General features: G+C 38.5%; 1 protein-coding gene across 1 annotated transcript in view; it reads left to right on the top strand.

The window, feature by feature from the left end:
* dok4 (docking protein 4) overlaps positions 1–4,052 on the top strand; it is a 52,093-nt gene extending 48,041 nt beyond the window's left edge. The window contains exon 9 of the mRNA XM_067442614.1: positions 242–4,052. Coding sequence (XP_067298715.1) covers positions 242–384 — 143 coding nt within the window. The 3' untranslated portion in view covers positions 385–4,052. The remainder of the gene's footprint in view (positions 1–241) is intronic.
* Positions 4,053–14,942: the final 10,890 nt, after the last annotated feature.

Genomic DNA, 14,942 nt, shown 5'->3' with positions numbered 1-14,942 from the left:
AAGACTTCTTTAAGAAACATCTTTCATTAAAAAATCTTATCGACCTAAACATTAGAACAGCACTGCAAATATGGTTCCTTCTGTTAAGTTAGAATAACATCTGATGACGGTTTTATAATTGTTGGTGTTATTTAAAGTCCCAGAAATCACTTCATGATTTAGTTTAAAGCAGCTGTTTTGGGATTTTAGAACATTTAGAATATCCTATAAAGACCTATAAACCCTTCTCATGTTCATTCAGGTGACATCTATGGTGATACCCAACCAGGAGTGGACACTGACCTATTCTCGAAACGCCTTCCTCCAGAACGACACTCGACCCTTCCCGTGGGCCACGGCTGCCCTCAACCCCCGACGCACTACCCCACTTACCCCAGCGAGTGAGCGGCTTAGCAGTGAAACTTTCCAGTTTATCACCTCTTGACCTCCCTCCACACTGCACTCTGCCCTAAGTTTTTCCATCAGCTCTTCTTCAGCAGGGGAAGATCCATGCTGCCATGCTGCCTCAGTTCCCCCTGAGCCTGCCAGCGACGCTGAGGGCACTTACTGTGGAAAGAGGGAAACGCACTGTGAAGCTTGAAGCACTTCGATTGGAGCAGGCCACACAGACCCCTAAAAACTGGAACTGGCTCAGTCGCTTCACAGTGCAATATGGTCACTTATGCTGGGTTTCTGTGGGAGTAGAGACTATACTGTAGGTTCTTAATACTTCTCAGTAGTATCTCGTATTCTAACTCTAATCTCATGCACGCTCTTCAACCCTATGCATGTCCCCCAAGGAAAACAGCTAAGCTACGAAGGAGTTTCTTAGACACCTGTAGAAGCCCTAACACACAAGGGTGTCTAAGAAACCACGGTGGCCCGGCGGAAGGGCCTTCAGAGTTTCAGCTTAAACACTTCTCCTCTTTGGAATAAGTCATCCAAAGTGTGTTTTGATCAGATGCTTTAATCATAATTTGATTGGCATGGCTGTAAGACTTCCCAAGCCCAGAAGACTGAGAAACTGGGAGCACTTTCTGAAAGTGGCATTTTGTATGGTCGTGCATTTTGTTTCTCTTTTTCCCTTTCTTTAAAGTGACTAAAATGAACAGATATATTGTATAAAATTGTCTCTGCCATTCGGACGGAGGTGAGGGTTAGTACACGCTCACGTGCTTCATGTTCTTGTTGATCGTTTCAGAGAGACTGGTCCACCGTTTTAACAGGAAGATATTGTGAGGGTCAGAGATCCAAGTACAGAGGGAAACAAAGATTATAAATATATACCCAACTGAGGTGGTTGAATGAATTATTTATTTATTTATTGAAGTTTGCCAACAAAGCACAAGACAAGATGCAGTGTATAGAAGTAGGTTTTCTTTAGCAGCTCAGCAGTTCTGTATGTAAAAGGGTTTATACTAGTACTGTAAAAGAGGAGGAAATCATCTTCAACACAAGTTGGTAGGCCTCACACAATACATGTTTCTTGCTTTCCATGCTTGTCAACTATTTCCAGTCATTTCCATGAAATTGGTGAAAGGTGCCATAACTGCTTTTATTTCTCAGCAGACATTTACACTGCCCGGCCAACAAAAAAAAAAAAGTCACATTTAGGATTTAAAGAGGCAAATGCATAAGAGTCTTATTGCAGTGTTGCAATGATTATTATGTTTCTAGCATGTTATATGTTTGGCAACTATTCTTCTAACCCTAATTGATGGAGTGTGTGGCTTCTCATTCCTCTTAGGAAGACACATCATAGTCATATACCAGGATGTCAATGTCAAGATTCCTCAGGCACATATTGTGAAGCATGGGAGCATGAAGGATCATTTTCACACATGAATCAGCACCTCTGAGTCCAGACCTTAAATTCATTTATAGTCTTTGAGATGGAGGAGAATGTTTTTGCCGTTGACTCTTACATTGTCAATACAAGACCAAACATTGCACCTCTTGATGGAAATAACATCTATTCCCATCAAGAGGTGCATACAGTTTTGGTCCAGATCTAATGCAGGCAGCTGGAGTTTGATCAAGCTCATTGATCAGCAAGGTGAAACTGGTTAACTTGCTGTTCAAGAAGTGTGGTGCCAGGATGCTGTTCTGTCCATTTCAGTATCATTCCCTGTGCTCTCTCTCAACTATTCATATAAATACTAGTGTCTGATCTGATCAAACTTGTTTTAATTGTATGCTCCAATCCGTCCTTAAGGTTTGCCTCCCTGTTTTATACATAAATAGTCAGTGCTTGGATTTATTAACTCACGTCATGTATGTACCATTAAAAAGGGCTTAAGCTGATCTGATTGTCATGTTTGTACACTTTGATGCTAAAAACAAAGTGGATTTTATCAGATGCCCTTGCGGGCAGTTTAAACATTTTTGAAAATTCTTTAATGTTTGTAATTATCAATATATTATTTCAACAGTGACACAGCCCTTTAAAGATTATCACCTTTCATTTGACCTTTAGATCTCTTTACCCAAGGGGGTAATCTAGCACTCGGAAAGTGTTCCACCCATAGGGGCGGCCATTGCTAACCAAGCCATCACCTGCTGTTAGCATCCCATTGACTCCCATTCATTTTTGAGTCACTTTGACAGTGAATAACTTTACATCTGAGGCGTTTAAAGACTCCATTTGTCCATTGTTTATTTATAAAGAAACACGACAATGCATAAAAGGCTCCATTACCTTGTATCTTACACTATCGCCCCATAGAAGCTGTTTTTGTAAAAATAGGTTAACTATTGCATCATAACCAACGCGACTCTGTCGCACAGTTGAGAAATTACCGTATAGACCTGAGGAGACGCTCAGAAACAATCTTTTACTGTCTATGAGACAGTCGGGGGGACGTGGAATCATAAAGTCCGATAAAGTCAAGGGAGAAGAATGGGGAGAAGCCGATAGTGAACCAAAAGCAACAGGAGAAAATATTTAAACAACGTGATTCAGAATTTACTTTCCACAACTACTAGAAGACCTACAACTGTCAGACAGGTTGCTTACGCTCAGCCATCAGGAAGTGAGTGCCTCTTGATTGACCTCATTTTCCGCCGTTGAAGTCAATGGGATAGCTCTGTCCATTTCTTTTACTGTCTATGTCTTTACCATGTCTAATTATCAGTCACTCTCTATATAGCAACAATCTGCCCACTGGAATAAATTACATTTTAAAATATATTAAAACAGAAAACAGTTATTTTAAATTGTATTTATTTCACAATATTTCTTTACTGTATTTTTGATCAAATAAATGCAGCCTTGCTGAAAATTCTTTCAAAAACATAAATCGACCGACCCCAAACTTTTTAAAGGTGTATGTATGGTAGCTCACTGTAGGGTCTGCGTCCCTGTATGTCCTGGTTTTGCAGTTTGCACAGTTGTTCTTATTAATTGCTTGCTTTACAGTGCTATCCATTAAAAATATATTTTACAAAAACAAAACAGGATTTTTATAGGTTGTTGGTAAACACCAAATGATAGCGCACAACAGTGCACACACCAAAATTATATAATTCCTTATTATTTACTATACCCCCTGTATAACTGATTTGGAGGAGATATAATTCAACATTCATGTAATCACCATGAATTGAGTTATATATTTGTACATAAACAGCCAGTGGGTCCCAGGAGAGATTCTTGACCTGAAAGTATAATTTATTGACATGTGCACAATATTGACATTTATTGTGCTTAACAGATCTTTTCCATCTCTTTGCAAGACAGAAGTACGACTTGAAAGGTAATGCTGACATGCGAAATGACATGTAAGACATGTTTAAACCATAAGGAAATACAAAAGAATGTTTATGACAATTTGTTATACTAAATTAAAATGCAGTGCTCTGTGTTTGTTAAAGACCTGCGAAAGAGAATAGTGATAAACATGCTGTTTTGGAGGCTTTGCCAGTTCTTTGGCAATTCAGAATGACCTCTGAGCATGTTACCGTGAGTAGGAACCCTTTGCATGTGTTTTAATTGCTAAATGACGTGTGTTCTGTATAATTTGTGGTAAAATATTTTGCTTTTTTTTCAATAAAACAAAGTTTTATATAAAAAATTGGATGTCATAATGATCCTTTTCAAGACATATAGGGAGATCTTGTTTCTCCAACTGTTTGTACAGAAAAGTAAGTACAGCAAGAAATGTATATCCTGAAATACAACACAGCCAAGTTAACCATTTTACCAGCCACTTGCCATTTTTCATTTTTGTGATCATAATTATATTTCAGGAAATTTTAGCCAACTCTTTATTGACTGCACAGAGGATGGCTGCAATTAAGTATTAAAAACTCCTCCCTTTTTCTGTAATATTATTTCTTCATCAGTTACTGCCAGACAAAATCAGCCAACAGCCTCTGTGTCAGGTAAAACCTTTCCTTTTTTCTTTCTTACCTGCAACCTCATTCATGTTTGAAAAGGTTTATTTTCTGAGGATTCTTACATGTACATGAGTTTTTTCCTCATTATTATTATTATTATTGTTTGTTGTTTGGAATAGTGTCTAACCTTTATTATATTATTGGTTTGATAGAAAATGTATATAAATAGAAAGAAATTGTTTTCTGTGGTTGGAAAGAATTTTGTTTTTACAAACAACAAATCTGATTTATATTAAGAAATAAGAATATATTGTGTTTTATTCCATTCCATATCAGATTTTGCCTGTAGCAGACATTTTGCATTTTACACCCAGCACAGAGTTTATCTTCTAAAGCAACATTATAATTATGTTTATTAAGGGTTAACCCATGTTTATGAAATTGATTACTAAGTAAAAAGTATTGTGAAATATTTTCTATTGCATGTTAGTGGATATTTCTAGCACGAGAAGAGTGTCACTTTCACAAAAACTGACAGGACGGAGAGAACTCTACACCACAATTTACAATTAAGGTATGCTTATAAATTGTATTTTGCATATGATAATAATGAAATTTAGATTAATTACCCATTCACTGTAAATTTTTGGTTACACTTTATTTTAAGGTGATGACGAAGCTACATTGTCTTTACTTTACATTGAGTAAAATTAACAAACTGTACTATAGTCAGGGTTGAGTTACTTGTACACTCTCAAAAAAAAGGTACAGTGCTGTCACTTGGGGCGGTACCCTATAAGGTACAAAAGTGAAAAATAAATGGTACATATTAGTACCTTAAAAGGTACATATCAGTACTTTAAGAGTGTGAAGTAGTATACCTTAAAGGTACATATAAGTACCTTTTTGGTTTTGTACCGCCTCAGTGACAGCATTGCAATGTACCTTTTTTCTGACAGTAAATAATTTACTGTTATTACTATAGTATGAACATAGTAACGTGTAACTGTCACCTTAAAATTAAAGTGTTAGCGGTTTATTTTCAAGTGTCTTGTCTATGTTCATAATTAATTTATGTAATATGTTACATGAGCTTACAAAACAGCATAAATCATGAATAAATAAAGCCAATTAGATGAGTTTGAATAGATAACAGATTTGTTTTCATTTCAGTTTGAACATCCTAATTGACCTACCCTGAAACCTCTACCAAGATGACACTCCAGTTGGAAGTAAACCATTCTACTTGGTTACTAGAGGACTTCAATTTGACATCTGTGAAGAACGTTTTTTGTGTTTCTTCGTCTGAAATGGTGGCTATCTGGGTTATTTTCTCCATTGAGTTTCTTGTCATGTCTCTGGCACTCTATGGATTGTGCTGTCTGCTTAGGTCTGACAATACTGTTCCTATATTTATCCTAAACCTGTTTGTTTGTGATATCATACAGATTTGTGTCAAGCCTGCTGTGCATTTTTGCACAATGGATGTTCTAATCATTTTTGTCTTTTATGTTTATGTCATGAGCGTAAAAGTTAACATTGGCTTCATGGTCTGCATCTCTTTGGAAAGATACATAATGATCAAATACCCTGTTTGGTACAGACTTCATCATACTGCTAAGAAGTCAGTTCTGATATGCTTGATAGTTTGGGCAATATCATGTGGATATATGGCGGTTGTTGTGATTATTGCACTTAAAGGACATGTGGAATATGTATTTCTTCTAAATGTTTTTCTTTTTTTGCTGCCTTATCCACTGGTTGTGTTTTCCTTTGTGGGTTCGTGGAGGGCGCTCTCTCATTCAGTCGCAGTCACCCCTGATGAACAGAAGAGGATTTTGATGATTCTGGCTCTTGTACTTTTCAATTACACTGTGTTGTTTCTGCCGACCATTGTTCAAAACGCAATTTTCGCAATATCCTTTACACACGGACTAAGTGGTTATTATGATTGTTTACGTTCGGTGTCAGGAATCATGCTGTATTTAAATCCACTCGCTGACTCTTTGCTGTATGTTTTCGTGAGGAAGGATGCTAATAGCGTGCTTAGATATTTGTGTTGTAAGAAGCAACGTGAAAACCAAGTGTAGCCCTTCAACTCTCCAATTTAGAAACTGCCATGTTAAGTTATTGTGTTTTTGTGAGCATCAAACCAGCACATAGGCCTATTAAAGCCCTGCATTTGACCAGATCACAAAAGACAAATAACGAAATGTGTATTAAGTTCCATTTGTGTCATTGAAAAGTAGGCTATCGATGACAGAACAGGAAGCAATTGATTGCATTTAACCACTTTACTGAGTCCTCATCATTACTCACATTTGAAATGCAAAAACATCTCTGTCAATCCCTCTGAGTTTAAGTAAATTTCAGGAAATGCTAGTCAAATATTAATCTGATTGCATGATCATATGATAAAACTGCAGAGCTCATGGTAGATGGGTCGAGTAAGCGTTTGTGGTTCCTCCCTCTCCAAGTTGTTTCTTCATCAGTTACTTTCAGCCATAATCAAGCAGCAGCAGCAACCGCTCATTGTCAGGTAAACCCATTTCCTTGCTCTTTACAGTTAATGTTGATCATCTTGGGAAATATTTGGCAGAATCTTATTTTGAATTAACTGTGTATTAAAATGTGTTCACATCTAATTTTACCAGGCAATGATTTGGTAACACTTCACAATAAGGTTTCATTTGTTAACATTAGTTACAATAGCCTTCTTAAAACATTTATTTATCTTAGTAAATGTTAATTTTAGTCTTTACTAATACACTACAAGATCAAACGTTGTATTTGTTAAGGCTTAATATGCAATAATATTATTGATCTGCCTGCATTGTCACCATATTGTACAATAACTAAACTGAGCTAGACAATGACATCATTGTTTTCTCCAGAGCAGCTGTATAGAAAAATTAACTAAATTAATAACTAGGGATTTTTTACAATGGAAATTAATCTGAACTTACTTTAGCTAGACAATAACACTATTTTCTTCTAGAGCTGCTGTACGGCCAAAACAAACTTTGTTGCATTATTTTTTCCTGTTTTCACTGTAATGCTGCTTCTACAATATGCTTTGTAAAAAGTACTTTATAAAGGTGACTTGACTTGACATTTGTTAATGCACGGTGAACTGACATGACCATGAACATTTTTTATTAACTATCATCAACAAAGGGAAAGAAATGCTGTAAGAATATATTGTTCACTGTTAGTTCATGTTAGTTATTGCATTAACTATAACAAATTAGACCTTATTGTAAAGTGTTACCAATGATTTTCCTTTGTTTTTGTAAATGTATATTAAAAGACTAGCCTTTGGAAATTCAAATATTTTATGTACTGTAATTCTAGAATGATAATGTAGCAAATACATTGTTTACAATGATTGCAAATATTTCAGCTTAATAGGAGTTTCCCTTTCACAAAAGCTGATAGGACAAAGTGAAATAATCACCAAAACCAAGGTATGTTTGGTCACGTTTCTGTTGTGTTCTAAAATTGAAATGGCACATATAATTAGCAGTTTACAGTGACTTTTCATATTCCGTGCTTATAAGACACAATTCAAGGATATATCTTTTTGTGCACTTAATAATAACCTTTTTGTGTTGTTAATTTATTTTCATGTAACATCAAAGCTTCCTGATGAAATGTACACACTTTATTCTATCTTTACATTCTTATGATTATTGTACCTTTCTGACATAGACAACTGAATAAATATTTGTAAAAGTGGATTTTAATGGCATTTATGGACTGGTGTTATTGTCACAAAATAGTTTTTTCTCTAACAGAACAAATTCAAAATTCAAAACCTGAATTTTTTCCATCCAGAGCCCATGCAAGACACAGGAAATGGTTTATACTGAAACATCAACCAATAGGACCTACCAACTGGAAATAGGCCAATTTCCATGGGAAATTGATGATTTGAGGCGGACATTTCTGGAAAAGGTGTTTTGTGCATCCAGGGTTGAAGCTGTGGTTATCTGGATTATTTTCTCAATCGAGTTTCTTGTCATATCTCTGGCCGTCTATGGATTGTGCTGTCTGATCAGATCTAACCATACTGTTCCCATTTTTGTCATTAACCTGTTTATCTGTGATGTCATACAGATTTGTGTCAGACCTATCATTAATTTTTGTTTATTCAATGTTTTAATTTTACTTGTCTTCTACATTTATTCCATGAGCATAATAGCCAATATTGGATTCATGGTCTGTATATCTATGGAAAGATACATAATGATCAAATACCCTGTTTGGTACAGACTTCACAATAATTGTAAGAATTCAGTTCTGATATGCTTGATAGTTTGGGCAATATCATGTGTCTATATGGTGACTGATGTAATTATTGCACTTAAAGGACATGCGGAATATGTATTTCTTCTAAATGTTTTTCTTTTTTTGCTGCCTTATCCACTGGTTGTGTTTTCCTTTGTGGGTTCGTGGAGGGCGCTCTCTCATTCAGTCGCAGTCACCCCTGATGAACAGAAGAGGATTTTGAGGATTCTGGCTCTTGTGCTTTTTAATTACACTGTGTTGTTTCTGCCAGCCATTGTTCAATGCATCACTTTGTCAATATCCTTTGAGCATGGTCTTCATGATTATTTAAACACCGTGTCAGGGATCCTAATGTACTTAAATCCTCTCGCTGACTCTCTCCTGTATATTTTCATAAGGAGAGATGCTAATGAAATGCTTAGATGTTTGTGCTGTGAAAAGCTTCGTGAGAATCAAACACAGACAGAAGACTCCTCCAATTCTTTATCTAGGAGAGAAGTACAAATCAATGTTCAAACATACAAAGGGAAATCATCTTCTGCTATATAGATTTCACATTGTATCCATATAACCCACGACCCTTCTGTGTTATAGAAACAATAAGTGAACATTTATATTCCACCTACATTGTCTTCATTAAAAGTTGATTAAACTGTGGTTTAAAAAACAACATTTTAGCATCATGTCTTTTTAAATGTGAAATAGGCCTAAAAGATATTTGGGAAGTATCATCTTTGAAAACAGTTGCATAAATACTGAATTAACCTTTAGTCACGTTAAACCAAGGTCCTGACTCTCTGGTCATTAAAAATCCCATGGCACTCCTCGTAAAGAGTACACTGTAAACATTTTTGGTTGGTTTTTGTTGGTTTAACTTAAAAAAGTAAGTAACCTGGTTGCCTTAAAATGTTAAGTTTATTGAAATTAAAAATTTGAGTTGATACAATGACGGAAATTTGTTTAATAAATAGAAACTCAAAATATTATTGTTTCTGAACCACATAAAAAATGTGATAAATCATGAAAATAGCACTTTTTGGCATGTTTCACTGCATCATCAGAAAAAAAAAACACACAATTACCCAATATGCTTACAAAATCTTTTAATAATCTTTTAATAAAGGTTGTCGAATCTCAAAAAAATGTAATTGTATTAACTTAAAATTTTAATTTCAATGAACTCAGGTAACCAGGTAACTTTTTTTTCTAAATAATTTTTTACAGTGTAGGGGTGTAACCCCGGTGTCCTGGCCAAATTACTTAAAATGGCCCTTACCAATCATGGTGTCCTAATAGTCCCCATTCACTGAATTGGATCTATCACACTTTCTCCTGTCCACCATCGCAGCATCCAAGTCGATGCTGCACACTGGTTGAGGAGAGATCCCTGACATGAGTGTAAAGTGCGTGTTCAATATTACGAACTCGACTGCAAAAAAATATGGACGTTGTGTCCGTGACGTCACCCATAGGATTCTAAAGTGCAGTTTTAAAGTGCAAAGAAGAGACGATTTGGCAAGAGACAAGCCGTTGTCATTTTGACAACGCACTGTTGCGCGTCATGCCCGGATAACAGAAAATGGGCAAAGAGGCGGGACGTGGGCAGAGCTGAGGTGAGGTGACGCGATGACTAACAGACAGCAGATAAATGGCTATCCACCTGTCAATCAAAGAGGCCACACCTTTAATTATGCAGAATTTTAAGGCATTATATAATGTAAACAAATGAGTTATAAAAAAAAATCATTTGTCATGAAGGGCAAAATTAGTCATATAGAACAAAACCACAATTTGTATCAGGCTGTAAACATGTTTTTTTTATGCTGTAAAGTTGGGAATTTTATCATGGGGCTCAATGAGATTTTGCTCTCTTTTGGAGCCTGTCTCTAGTGGCCAGTCCATGAATTGCAGTTTAAGTTACATCCGTATTGGCTTCAAGAGAAATTGCGGGAGGTTTCCGCTTGGTGCGCACCTGCGAACCACACCGGAGTCTGCTTAAAAAGGTGCTATGTCTGGGATCCGTTTTCATATGAACTTTGGACTGGTACGTTTTTTTGCTAATGTGAATTCAATACTAAATCGCGGAAGTGAACCACTATTAATGACCCATGATTTGATAAAAATATGTTTTGTGTGTTTCACTCATTTACCTTAAGCTATGAGTGTCACTAAAAACAGGCTTTTTGTCCGCCAGCTTCATCATGTGCCGCATAACATCATAAATGTGTAGTTTTATGCTCTGGGCGCCGAGAAAGGCCACCCACACTATCTATCCAATGGAGCGCTGATATGCTATAAAACGTCACTAAATATGATCAATTCAACCAATCAGTGACGTGATAGGCACTCTGCCTCTGTGCCCATCGGAGAATAAACATGAGTTTGGAGTGGTCACGTGTGACGTGGCACGGTGGCAGTGAGATTCGAGTTGACAATGGCGCCGGCGTCACACGAGAAAGAAACCGTGCAATCTCCGTTTGAAAGAAGACCACTGGCTGAAAAACTGGAGGAGCAGAGGAGAGGCTGTTGTGTCTCTGGAGGAGCAGAGGAGATGCTGAGTGCTTGTAGCCTGGCTTTACCAGACTCTCATACATTTCATTTGTACATAGAGTCTGGCCACTCTCCATTGACAAGGGTTTATTTCCGCGAAGGCGGGCACCCTGTTGAGGTTTAAAACTATTGGATCTGCCCTGAGCCACTCTGGATCTGCCATAACCAATCTCTAAAGTTTGGTCGTGACATATGTCATGCGCCCTTCGCCTGTTTCACTCATGGAAATCCGACAAAATAAAAGTGCCACCTCAGTAATAAAACTATAAGATAAAACCTAAAACTCGTGCATTCGGATTGTGATTTATTCACGCCACAGTGGAGAGGAGAGTTTTGTGATCGGGAACGCGGCGCTCACGTGGTCCGTAACATCATTGTATGCTGTAAATAAAATGTCATATGCTTGGTATGATAATAAATGCTGCTATAAATAACGGACCAATTCAAATGTTTAAGTGCTTTTATTTTAATTTGTTTGAGGCGGTGATTAAATATATTGCTCTTCTAAATACTTGCCAGCATTTTAAGGAAATACAAGTCTAGAAATGCATCCTAATAACAGCAAAGCAACCGTATGGTGTTCTGCAGTGGTCAAAAATGATTACAAACAGTGAATTTTGAAGTGATATATTGTTGAAAACTCAGAGATGTGGATTCAGACAGCTATTACATCAACACGACCTTGCGTTTGTCAAAAGCAGTAACGTTAGGTAACTCGGCCGTGGATTTTTACACGGGTGGTGAGAGACGGACGGCAATAAAATAACTGAACAGTCCCTGTAACTTAAATGATGGCAATACCTTCCAACCCCACGAGAAACCGTTACCGTCCGAATAGCTTCAGCCAACTCCTTCATCACTAACGAAGCGATCTGGAAAATCAAACTTTTCCCGAATTTACCCTGTTGGAGGGTCACCAACAAACCCCAGCAAAGACTGTTATTGCTCTGGGCTTTAACTTCTGGAAATTCGGCAGCGGTGCCACAATGCAATGAATGGTTTAGTTTGCATCTTTCTCCGCCGCCATTACTGAACTACATCTCAAACTAGTGCTCGACATCAACGTCATCGTTCTCAGCCACTCCCTCTGTTCGCTGTTTGGACCGGTAAAAATTTGTTCTGAGGAAACCTAAAGCCTAGTTCACACTGCCCGATTTTTGCCCCGATTTTGAGTCGCAGACAGGTTTTGTGAAATCGCCGACAAATGCCCGAGATCATAGGCAAATCGGTGCTCGTGCACGCGGGTGACAATCACGCAGTGTGACTAATCAAAGAGGCAATCAGTGAGAATCGCCGACGAGTCGCCGACGCCGGTGAGATATTTGGCATGCTAAATATCTGGACCTGTCGGCGATTCAAACTCCTGCTGTGTGAACTGCGTTCTGACTGAAAATTACACCGACAGCCTAGAGTTATAGAGCAGAATTTCAGTATTTTAATAGATATATTTACAATCCTATCAAACAGAAACAAAGGCCAAAGATTTGCACATCCAGCCACAGCAGCAGCACATTACAAAATTGTATATTTACCTCAAACTATCTATGCAGAACACAATCCTGGCTCCCTCTGTCTCTCCAACAATTTCTTCCGCCATAATCTTTTTGACTTTTTCTCCACAAATCAGCGCACATACAATTTGAAGCGAACTTTGTGCAGTTTATAATTTTTAATAACAATTCCAAGTCTCGCGCGAGAACTCCGGTCTGACGCACGCGTGATCTCGCGTTGTTTACTTGTTACATCGCACGTGTAGTTTGCACACCAGAGAGAGAGCGACACAACCCCCCCCCCCCCCCCCCCCCCCATTTATTTGAAGGTAGGGTATGTAGGAATTGGTTAAAAAAAAAAATCCCAAATTTGTTTAAACTTTATTTATTTATTCATACATAATTACAATGTAAGTACTGTGAAAAAGATAGTATAAAAATTGAGTGTCTGTAGACCTCTCACAACTGTTTTAAAGACAGCTCATTATTTCCATTCACTCCACCTTCTCCCTTCTGGGCTCTTTCCAAAGCCACGCCCCCAAAATAGATGAACGCTCTCAACCTGCCGCTCAGCTGGAAGACGCTTTATTTACCTCATACGAGCAGTGTGCATGTAGTGACATCATGTCAGAATCACATGTAATAAAAAATCGAACTTTATCAGTATGAATATAAACAAATAAGGGTGTACTCACACTAGGCACGGTTGCCATGAACCGGGCCCGAGTACGATTGTCCCCCTTCCCCACTCCCCCGCTGGCCTGCACTCACATAGGAGGGTTTCAGCATTCGTGCCGGAGCACGCTTACGTCATTATGGTGCGACGGTTTCGGGTTTCAGCATTCGTGTCAGAGCACGCTTACGTCATTATGGTGCGACGGTTTCGGGTTTCAGCATTCGTGTCAGAGCACGCTTACGTCATTATGGTGCAACGGTTTCGGGATAAACAGGAAGAGCGACGCTCTCTGAACACAATGAAGTACATCGCTCTGTTTTCTTTGTGGATAATTTTGTGCCGTTTGGTCCACGGTGGTCCACAGCCCTCTCACAGCCTGTTGTTAAACAGATGTGTCGCCTTAGTGGCGCGAAAATGTTCACGTAATCGTGCTGCTCGTATTATGAGGTTTGCAAGGTACCAGCTGAAGTGCAGCAAGGACTTTGCAGCTTTGATTACGGACTCCAGCACGGTTAGCGCTCACACTGCATGCGAACCGCGCCTGAGTCCAACTGATCCGTGCTCTGGCCCACCTCTTCCAAGCGGGCCAGGGCCGGCTAATCGAGCCGCGCCCGGGCACGGTTCGGAGCACTCACACTAGTCAAACGAACCGCGCTTTGGTGGTCAAACGCACTCGGTCACGGTTCAAACTGACTAGTGTGAGTACACCCTAAGATGTCCTTTAGTACTCACTATCAAGCTAGAATACCGGTACTGGATACTGTGGATGCAGTGAATTAAATTGTCTATTAATAGCCCATTTAAGTAGGTTTATATAAAGGGGTTTGGGTGATTAATTATCAGTATTTAACCTGACAAAAAAATATTTATTCAGTGTTATCCCCATTATAATGCATCTGCAGCAGTAGCCTACTGTGCACTTTTGTAATGATCCGTTCGGCCATTAACTTTTAAATGCATCAAAACTGCAAACACACGAGGGTCTGCATTAAAGACCCATGTTGGCAAATCAACGTGATACTATTTTCTCTCTGATACGGTAGGAAATGAAACTGAATGTGGAGGATTTTAAATGTGACGAATCTGACGATGATTGACCATAGACAGTAAAAGTGATTGATGAGCACTTTAAACCAAGGGGGTAATATAGCGCTCGGAAAGCGTTCCACCCCTAGGGGCTGCCATTGCTAACCAAGCCATCACCTGCTGTTAGCATCCCATTGACTCCCATTCATTTTTGAGTCACTTTGACAGTGAATAACTTTACATCAGAGGCGTTTAAAGACTCCATTTGTCCATTGTTTATTTCTAAAGAAACACGACAATGCATAAAAGGCTCCGTTACCTTGTATCTTACACTATCGCCCTGTAGAAGCTGTTTTTGTAAAAATAGGCTAACTATTGCGTCATAACCAACGCGACTCTGTCGCACAGTTGAGAAATTACCGTATAGACCTGAGGAGACGCTCGCAGGCAATCTTCTACTGTCTATGAGACAGTCGGGGGGACGTGGAGACATAAAGTCTGATAAAGTCAAGGGAGAAGAATGGGGAGAAGCCCGTAGTGAGCCAAAAGCAACGGGAGAAAATATTTAAACAACGTGATTCAGCTTTCACTTT

Source organism: Pseudorasbora parva, chromosome 1 (assembly GCF_024679245.1).
Source record: "Pseudorasbora parva isolate DD20220531a chromosome 1, ASM2467924v1, whole genome shotgun sequence".
In the NCBI taxonomy this organism is placed as follows: Eukaryota; Metazoa; Chordata; class Actinopteri; order Cypriniformes; family Gobionidae; genus Pseudorasbora; species Pseudorasbora parva.
Note: the sequence above shows the minus strand (reverse complement) of the source record. Positions and strands in the feature narration are given on the sequence as shown.